Source organism: Aquarana catesbeiana, linkage group LG05 (genome assembly GCF_042186555.1).
Source record: "Aquarana catesbeiana isolate 2022-GZ linkage group LG05, ASM4218655v1, whole genome shotgun sequence".
Classification (NCBI taxonomy): Eukaryota; Metazoa; Chordata; class Amphibia; order Anura; family Ranidae; genus Aquarana; species Aquarana catesbeiana.
In genome coordinates this window covers 644,431,176-644,441,816 of record NC_133328.1, presented here as the reverse complement: position 1 = coordinate 644,441,816, position 10,641 = coordinate 644,431,176, and the positions used below count along the sequence as shown (strand labels likewise).

General features: G+C 43.5%; 1 protein-coding gene across 2 annotated transcripts in view; it reads right to left on the bottom strand.

Moving 5' to 3' along the window:
- Positions 1-277: 277 nt before the first annotated feature.
- The window catches only part of KIF9 (kinesin family member 9), a 64,918-nt gene continuing 54,554 nt past the window's right edge, over positions 278-10,641 (bottom strand). For both annotated transcript variants that reach the window (XM_073632920.1, XM_073632921.1), the window contains exons 15-21: positions 8,529-8,674; positions 5,908-6,108; positions 4,277-4,485; positions 3,768-3,947; positions 2,268-2,383; positions 1,449-1,553; positions 278-597 (exon numbers count right to left, since the gene is read on the bottom strand). In XM_073632920.1, the coding sequence (XP_073489021.1) occupies positions 490-597; positions 1,449-1,553; positions 2,268-2,383; positions 3,768-3,947; positions 4,277-4,485; positions 5,908-6,108; positions 8,529-8,674 (1,065 nt within the window). In that variant the 3' untranslated portion in view covers positions 278-489. The remainder of the gene's footprint in view (positions 598-1,448; positions 1,554-2,267; positions 2,384-3,767; positions 3,948-4,276; positions 4,486-5,907; positions 6,109-8,528; positions 8,675-10,641) is intronic.

The window sequence follows — 10,641 nt, the reverse complement described above, 5'->3', positions numbered from 1 at the left end:
GGTTTCTGACAAAGCTATACTGATCAGCCATAATATTATGACCACCCACCATAACACCATGTTTCAATGACAGAGAGACTGACTGATTGCAAACAGCTACTGCCAGTCTTTGTCTTCATGTACCCATAGTGCTCTGCAATGCTGATCTATGTGCAATGACAGTTCCATGTGCAAAAAAAAATGTATACATAATACCCACACTAACTCCTGGGAAGATGGCGGTCAGTGAGCTGTGTCTCTCATTGTTTATCTCTAGTGAGTTAAAGAAGTCAAATCATTTTTGTAATACAATTCAAATTTGGAATTTATTTTGTTACTAAATGTGTTGTAAACAGCAAGAAATATCTTTTATTTATCTTTACAAAAAGTGTAACAATAACAAGAATGATATAAAACTTTATATAACATGATGTTTGTTTAGTTGGCCTGGCTGGTGTCACAGTGCAGCACCATCTCCTGGAGGGGACAGGTAGAGCGGGTTCTCTACGGTCACATGATGGTCAGAGTGGAGGGAGGTTTGTTCTTAACACTGCTGGTGATCAGACCCGCTTTCTTCTTGGTGGGAGTGAGCTGAGCCATCGCTCGGCTGTAGTTGTGCTGCAACAATGAAATTGGAACATAACTTTCATTAATGGCAAGACCAACACTGTCTAGTAACCAGGTCTTAAAGCAGACCTTATCACCCCCCAACTATCTCTCAGATCTGGTGGACTGGCAGTCAAGCTAAGGGTGTTCAGACCTGGTGGGACTGGCAGACAAGGTAAGGGTGCCCAAACCTGGTGGGACTGGCAGTCAGGCTAAGGGTGCTCAGACCTTGTGAGACAGTAAGTCAAGCTAAGGGTGCTCAGACCCGGTTGGACTGGCAGTCAAGCTAAAGGTGCTCAGACCTGGTGGGGCTACCATTCAAGCTAAGGATGCTTAGACCTGGTAGGACTGACAGTCAAGCTAAGGGTACTTAGACCTGGTGGGATGGAAAGTCAAGCTAAGGATGCTCAGGCCTGGTGATTCTGGCAGTCAGACTAATGGTGCTAAAGACCTGGTGGGGCTCCCATTCAAGCTAAGGGTGCTCAGACCTGGTGGGATGGAAAGTCAAGCTAAGGGTGCTCAGACCTGGTGGGATGGAAAGTTCAAGCTAAGGGTGCTCAGACCTGGTGGGATGGAAAGTCAAGCTAAGGGTGCTCAGACCTGGTGGGATGGAAAGTCAAGCTATGGGTGATCAGACCTAGTGGTACCAGCAGTCAAGCTAAGGGTACTCAGGCAACGTCTGGACCCTTCCTTCCAAGAGCCTTTTGAAAATCTGAACTACCAAAACTAAGACTAAAATTCAGATTCAGCTCTGGACATATACATTTAGTTTGAGCAAATGTCATCCAAATTTCAAGATCAGCTCTAGTTTTAGGTGGTCAGTGTCACTGTTTTGTGGTCTCTGAAATAAGGATCACACAAACCCTCTGGTTGGCTTTGTTTCTGGCACTGTTGAAGGGTAGAGACCCCGGAATCTCCATTAGCAGCTCCTGTTGTAGTCTGTCGTATCGCTCCTGTTCATCTTCACCCTGAACAGCATGAGAAGAAGACAATCTCTACAGAGACTGACAACACCAAGAGGACAATTCTCAATATGGACATACACCAGATCCATCTCTGATCTTGTTTAGTCTTCACAACATTCCAGGTCAGAATTTTATAAAAGTGTTAAAAAAAAGTAACAGATAAATAGGGTAATGTCTAAAAGTAGTAGAGAAGCCGGCTACCAACAGGATCTTAAAACGTAAGTTAAACTATATTAATCTACAGGGTAAAACATCAAGGTAGCCCAAGCTTACGCGTTTCAGCCTACATGGCCTTAATCATAGGGCAAAGCGATGAGATTGCTATAATGGTGGCTCCAATGCAAGCACACACACCCAGCTTCACTGGACTACTGGGAGTAAAAAGTAGTATGTAACACTTCAAGGTATTGGAAGCAATACCCCCCCTCCCACCCTCTTCCACCATCTACCCCTATGACAGCCCTAGTGATTGAGGATTGGCTGCTCAGGCACCCAATACTGTCACATGAGGGCAGTCAGAGAGTCCCTTTGTGCACCGACTCTCCCCACTCCTGAAGGCCACACAGAGCTGAGGGAAGATGAGCACTACAGGTTCTCTTTGATTTACAATCTTTCTTTATCAATCAATCAGCTAAATGATCTACAGAGATGTGATTGGCCAGGCAGTTGTACATGGTTGTAGTACATTGTACAGAAGTAAGACATGGCACAGCTCACCAGTGACATAACTTTACGGACAGGTAAGATTCCGGGTCTCAGAGTGCCGCCGACCTTCATCGAATTCTGGACCTCCTCCGGGAGGACGAACGACTCGTTATACCAAACCTCGAACTCTGAGGGAACAAGAATATAAAAATACAAAGTCTGCACTGAGAGGGTACTCTGTTATCATTATTAGTGAAATGTACAAATTGTGGACAAAGGGAATCTCACCATTGTGGGAGGGGCAGAGACACAAACTACTGCAGGGAAATCTCACCATTGTGGGAGGGGCAGAGACACAAACTACTGCAGGGGAAATCTCATCATTGTGGGAGGGGCAGAGACACAAACTACTGCAGGGAAATATCATCATTGTGGGAAGGGCAGAGACACAAACTACTGCAGGAAATCTCATCATTGTGGGAGGGGCAGAGACACAAACTACTGCAGGGAAATCTCACCATTGTGGGAGGGGCAGAGACACAAACTACTGCAGGGAAATCTCACCATTGTGGGAGGGGCAGAGACACAAACTACTGCAGGAAATCTCCCCATTGTGGGAGGGGCAGAGACACACACTACTGCAGGGAAATCTCATCATTATGGGAGGGGCAGAGACACAAACTACTGCAGGAAATCTCACCATTGTGGGAGGGGCAGAGACACAAACTACTGCAGGAAATCTCATGATTTGTCAGCTGTTCATAGTTAGATCCTCAAATCATAGGCACATATTGATGTGCATAGTAAACCAGGAAGTAGTGAATGACACAAACTACTGCAGGAAATCTCACCAATGTGGGAGGGGCAGAGACACAAACTACTGCAGGGAAATCTCACCATTGTGGGAGGAGCAGAGACACAAACTACTGCGGGAAATCTCACCATTGTGGGAGGGGCAGAGACAAAAATTACTGCAGGAAATCTCACTATTGTGGGAGGGGCAGAGACACAAACTACTGCAGGAAATCTCACCATTGTGGGGGGGGGGGGGGGGGCAGAGACACAAACTACTGCAGATAATCTCCCCTTTGTGGGAGGGGCAGAGACACAAACTACTGCAGGAAATCTCAACATTGTAGGAGGGGCAGAGACACAAACTACTGCAGGGAAATCTCATCATTGTGGGCGGGGCAGAGACACAATCTACTGCAGGGAAATCTCACCATTGTGGGAGGGGCAGAGACACAAACTACTGCAGGAAATCTCACCATTGTGGGAGGGGCAGAGACACAAACTACTGCAGGAAATCTAAACATTGTGGGCGGGGAATAGACACCAACTACTGCAAGGAAACCTCTCCATTTTGGGAGGGGCGGAGACACAAACTACTGAAGGAAATCTCACCATTGTGGGAGGGGCAGAGACACAGATTACACAAATATTTGGGGACAAAGCCCACTACTGCATCCTTTGAGAGATATATAAAGCAATTCTGCCTATGAGTGACCACTCAAAACTGAAATGTGACCTTTGGCGGACCTGAGATTAGATGATCTGAGATAAGTACCATACCTGTGACCAGTCGCTGTCGGCACTGGTCCACCAGTTTCTGGCAGTACTGAACCTCGGCTTTCAGGTCTTGCAGTTCATCATAATCTGCCCGATACTGTTTCTTCAGATCCTTCAGTCTGACAATCAGCATGAACTCCTGTTCATCAATGATGACCTGACCTTCATCACTAATGTATTCACCTGTAAGTAAAGATTCATCAGACCAACATTCCCTCATCACCATCAAACACAGAGTGACCTCATCTGAGAGCACCAGAGGAGCTTACACTCTAATGTCCCCCCCCAGTCTCACACTATTTTTAATTATTATACATTTATATAGCTCTGACATATACCGCAGTGTTGTACAAATAACACTGAGTCAGTCACATCAGTCTCTGTACCAAAGGAGCTTACACTCTAATGTCCCCCCCCCCCCCCCAGTCACACACTAATATTATTTCTATGGCTCTGACATATTCCACAGCGCCCCCTGTAGCCCCTCCTGATGATTCCCCATTAATAAATACCTTGTTTCTCTCTCTCCAGTTTTGTCACATTCAGGTTCTGGGAAGTGACGTCGATCTCTTTCTTGATCACATTAATCCTCTGTGTGATCTCCTTTTGTTTCCTCTTCCTGTCCCCCAGAATTGATTTATTCTCCTTAAATATTCGGTTCAGTTCGCTCCCGCGGTCCGCTTTAAAGTCCTCAAAGGCTTCAGATTTTGGGGGAGGAGAGCTGTATGGGAACAGAGTCCGGTTTACTGATAGCGCCGTGTCTAGTGTCTACATCAATCGCCTTGAGGCGATTCAGTTCGCATTTGCAGCGCTCTACAAATCCTTCATTCATTCATTCATACATTATTGTGATTGGTCTGTAACGTATGTCCACCATCATAATACTAGCAAGCATGTTGGCGGATCAGTCTCATCGAAAGACACTACAAGATGAAGATCCAGTCCCTGTTTTCCACATCGTGGCACATGTACGACAGGGAGCCAGGTGGTAATGAATATCTAAAGCCAAAATCAAAAATGTAATTTATTGTAAGCTGACCAGTCCTTAGATGTAGTGTCTGCATTCATTTTCTGTTTTTACTTTAATTTTCACTGGGTGATCCTGCCAGTAACACACTTCCTGTCCTAGGGTAGCAACCAGTGGTGGCCAGGCCACAAGGGGCGCAGGGGCGCCGTAACCCCCCCCCCAGCCCGCACCATCTGTGCTGCCGGTCGGAACAACAGGTCTCTACCAGGACCGTCACCCCCTCACAAGCATGTGACTACAGCCCGAGGCCCCAGTTTGCCAGTTTCATGTTGTCCTCAGGGCGCAGAGCACTCCCACCCTGTGCTGCCAGTGAATCAGCATCGGCCAATCAAGACCCAGAACCCGGAAAGATGACCGGGTCAACACAGAAGCTGCAGCGCCGGGCACCAGGGGAGCTGTGACCCCTGGAGGGCTCAGCCCGTAGGGTGAGTGTAGACATGGAGGGGCCCACCCGCACCGCCCTCTAAAATCCTCCCAGCACCAGTCGCCACTGGTGGCAACACTCACATACTGCACTGTATCAATGGAGGAACAGGCCATTAGCAGGAATAGACTTTCACTGATCTCCCTCCCCTCCACCTGGCGGCACCCACCATGCCAGTTCTGGATCCACCGATGGCCATGCTGAAGTATGGAAGCATGGCGGGGAACACCGACACATGTGGGATGGGTGGAAGGGATCCAGTGGCTAAAGAGACACAGGATACTTCTATCTGACAGCTAACAGTTATCATGTCAGATTGCCGGGATTGTGTGTAAAATCCTCCCACCGCTACCACCATATTACATACTACACACCACATAGTACTACATTCTACTACATACTACAGTGGTGGCAGTAAAAGGGTTAAAATCTGTACCCTTTGCACTAACATTAAAGTCTTTTCAATGCTGCACTTAGGCGCCCCCTGGTGTTCCTTTCTTACACTTGACACCTTCACTATATTGTCAGTTCTTGTATTAGCAGGTTGACATTCTATGTGTGGGTTAAAGCACCCTAAAAATCTCACATTGTTGGCTGAAGGGCAGTGCTGCTAATAGTGGCCTGCAGACCTTTATTAATATTTATAGGAGTATCTTTAGCGCTCCACAGGTTACATAGATTGCACTTCTCACCCGGGGCGGCTGGGCTCCTCTTTAATGGGAACCTCGGAGCGCTGGGTTTCCATGGCAGTGGATTCCTGCTGTTCTTTGACAGCCATCTCCTTCACATCGAAGTCCCGCAGTGATGTGGAAAACATGGTTTTAGATGGAGAAAAAGATTCCAGGTCTTTACCGATGGCAGGACTCTGAGTACTTCCTCTCCTACCAACAGGACTGAAATAAGTTCATAGAAAATGGGTCACAAATTAAAGGTATGCATGTATCAATTAACAGAAAGAATTATCAATTCATTTAAAGAATGATCAATTTATAGGAAGAATGATCAATTAATGAAAGAATAATCAATTAACAGAAAGAACTAATCAATTAATAGAAAGAATGTATCAAATAACAGGAAGAATGATCGATTAATTGGAAGAATGATCAATTAATAAAAAGATTAATAGAAAGAATGGTCAATTAACAGAATATATCAATCAAACAAATGTATCAATCAATAGGAAGAATGATCAAGTAATAGAAAGAATGTATTAAATAGTAAAAAGAACAGTTAATTAGCATAAGTAATGTATCAACTAATAGGAAGAATGACCAATTAACAGAGAGAATTTATCACTAACAGAAAGAATGTATCTATTAATAGGAAGAATGATCAATTAATAGGAAGAATGATCAATTAATTGGAAGAATGATCAATTAATAGAAAGAATGATCAATTAATAGAAAGAACGATTAATTAACAGAAGTAATGTATCAACTAATAGAAAGAATGGCCAATTAACAGAGAGAATGTATCTATTGATAAGAAGAATGATCAATTAATTGGAAGAATGATCAATTAATAGAAAGAATGTATCTATTAATAGGAGGAATGATCAATTAGTAGGAAGAATGATCAATTAATAGAAAGAATGATCAATTAACAGAAAGAATGCATCTATAACAGAAAGAATGTATCTATTAATAGGAAGAATGATCAATTACCGTAATAGGAAGAATGATCAATTAATAGGAAGAATGATCAATTAACAGAAAGAATGCATCTATAACAGAAAGAATGTATCTATTAATAGGAAGAATGATCAATTACCGTAATAGGAAGAATGGTCAATTAATAGGAAGAATGATCAATTAATAGAAAGAATGATCAATTAACAGAAAGAATGCATCTATAACAGAAAGAATGTATCTATTAATAGGAAGAATGATCAATTACCGTAATAGGAAGAATGATCAATTAATAGGAAGAATGATCAATTAATTGGAAGAATGATCAATTAATTGGAAGAATGATCAGTTAATAGAAAGAATGATCAATTAACAGAAAGAATGTGTCAATTAATAAAAAGATTAATAGAAAGAATGGTCAATTAACAGAATATATCAATCAAACAAATGTATCAATCAATGGGAAGAATGATCAAGTAATAGAAAGAATGTATTAAATAGTAAAAAGAACAGTTAATTAGCATAAGTAATGTATCAACTCATAGGAAGAATGACCAATTAACAGAGAGAATTTATCACTAACAGAAAGAATGTATCTATTAATAGGAAGAATGATCAATTAATAGGAAGAATGATCAATTAATTGGAAGAATGATCAATTAATAGAAAGAATGCATCTATAACAGAAAGAATGTATCTATTAATAGGAAGAATGATCAATTACCGTAATAGGAAGAATGATCAATTAATAGGAAGAATGATCAATTAATTGGAAGAATGATCAGTTAATAGAAAGAATGATCAATTAACAAAAAGAATGTGTCAATTAATAGGGGGAATGATCAATAGAAGGAATGTGAATTAACAGACAGAAGGAATAGTTAACAGAAAGAATGATCAATTAATAGAAAGAATGATCAATTAATAGAAAGAATGATCAATTAATAGAAAGGATGATCAATTAATAGAAAGAATGATCAATTAACAGAAGTAATGTATCAACTAATAGGAAGAATGATCAATTAACAGAAGTAATGTATCAACTAATAGGAAGAATGATCAATTAACAGAAAGAATGTATCAATAATAGGAAGAATGTATCAATTAATGGGGCGAATGATCAATTAATTGGAAGAATGATCAATAATAAAATTATTAATAGAAAGAATGGTCAATTAAAAGAAAGAATGTGTCAATCAATAGAAGGAATGGTAATTACCGGAAAGAATGATCAATTATTAGGAAGAATGAATTAATTGAAAGAATGAATCAGTTAATAAGAAGAATGATCAATTACCAGAAATAATGTATAAATAATAGAAAGAATGTATCAATAGGAAGAATGATTAATTACCAAAGAATTTATCAGGTAATACAGAATGATCACTAATATTATTATGCCCCCTCCCCCCTCTCAGATGGACCCCGGAGCCCTTTTCTGAGGTTCGGAGGTCCAGAGATATCTGCCCTGTGTGCCAACAGATAGAAGACCCGCCCACTTGGCACTCAGATTTCTGCAGTGCATTGGAATGGCCTATCTGTTGACCCTTCGGGAATATTACCCCTCAAATGAATTGGAGTTTCACTTGATCTAGCACTAGCTCCATTATCTACAATCTGGAGTTTTGACCAAGTCACACATAAGCCCCGCCCCCACCGCGAGACGCACCCTGTGTCCGGCTCACCTGACCCGCTCCTTTGATTTTCGGCTTTTGGGTTTCTTTGCAGATATGGTACTATTTGGTTTTGGAGAGAATGGCGCCACTCCGATGCCAAAACCAGTGCCGTCCGATTCTCCCACCAAATGGCCCTCGGCATCCACCAGGCCGGCCTGAGAACAACAACATATAAGCAGAATATTCTGATATATACATGACAAGAGCACCCCGATCAACGTATCATTGTCTTCACACATATAGACATTTCTTTTGGTGCTATTTATCACTGCTGGGTTTTTGTTCTTTGCTAAACAAACAAAAAAATACTAAATATTTTGAAACAAAAAATATTTTTTTTTATTTTTGTTATAAAATTTTGCAAATGGGTAATTTTTCTCCTTTACTGATATGCGCTGGTGGGGTTGCACTGATATGCGGCACTGATGAGGCTCGCCAATATGCAGCACTGATGGGCACTGATGAGGCGGCATGGATATGCGGCTGCACCAAAAGGCGGCACTGATGAGGCTGCACTGATATGTGGCACTGATGAGGCTGCACTGATATGTGGCACTGATGAGGCTGCACTGATATGTGGCACTGATGGGCACTGATATGTGGCACTGATGAGGCTGCACTGATATGTGGCACGGATGAGGCTGCACCGATATGTGGCACTGATGAGGCTGCACCGATAGGCGGCACTGATGAGGCTGCACCGATAGGCGGCACTGATGAGGCTGCACCGATATGTGGCACTGATGAGGCTGCACCGATAGGCGGCACTGATGAGGCTGCACCGATATGTGGCACTGATGAGGCTGCACTGATATGTGGCACTGATGAGCCTGCACTGATGAGACTGCACCAATAGGTGGCACTGAGGAGGCTGCACTGATAGGCGGCACTGAGGAGGCTGCACTGATAGGCGGCACTGAGGACGCTGCACTGACATGCGGCACTGATAGGCGGCACTGATGGGGCTGCACTGATAGGCGGCACTGAGGAGGCTGCACTGACAGGCGGCACTGAGGAGGCTGCACTGACAGGCGGCACTGAGGAGGCTGCACTGATGAGGCTGCACTGATAGGGCTGCACTGATGGGCCCTAATAGGTGGCACTGATTGGCACTGATGGGCTCTAATAAGCAGCACTGATGGGCCCTAATAGGCGGCACTGATTGGCACTGATGGGCACTGATAGGCGGCACTGATGAGGCTGCACTGATATGCGGCACTGATAGGGCTGCACTGATAGGCTCTAATAAGCAGCACTGATGGGCCCTAATAGGCGGCACTGATGAGGCTGCACTGATATGCGCCACTCACGGGCACTGATAGGTGACACTGATGAGGAGGCACTGACTGGTACTATTGGGGCTGCACTGATAAACAGAACACGGATTATCAGTGTAGATGTTCTCTTTCACACTTGCCGGTTACTGGCTCTCCTCTCGGGTGAGGAAAGGAATGCCGATAACCGGCAAGTGTGCATACATGGAGGATCAGCAGCGATTGGACACAGCTGATCACATGGTAAAGAGCCGCTGTGATTGGCTCTTTACCCTGATCTGTGATCAGCTCACAAAGCGGGCCGGGTGCCCTCCCAATAGACGCCTTCCCAGAACTGGACGACCACGCTGTAGCCATCATTCGGTTATAGTAGAACTTCACTCTCCCAATCAACAGTGATTATTTCAATCCTCATGCTGCTGCAATAGTAAATAGATAGGAATGTATATTATATTTACTTGTTTTAAACTTTTTTTTTTTTACATTTCTCCAGTTACTTCCTGGTTTCTGGCCTAGCCCAATGATGTCATACACCCCAGGAGTCTTCAGGGGAGGAGGGGGGGAGGGGTTTCTCAGCTAAGTGCACCCTCCTGCCTGCATGCTTCAGCTAAGGGCAGATGGATTCCAGGAAGTAAATACTACATGAATCAACTGCCCTTACTCAAGATGGCTGCAGCCAGAAATGCTAGGTGGGGGTGTTTTTCAAAGTGATTCCTCAACAAAATAAAGCATGGAAACATGAATGGATGGGGGGGGGGGGAGAGATTGCCTTGAATATTAAAAAAAAAATTAAATAGCATTTTTGGTTTGTGGTGCTCGGATGTCTTGTAGATCCACTTTAAGGGCCC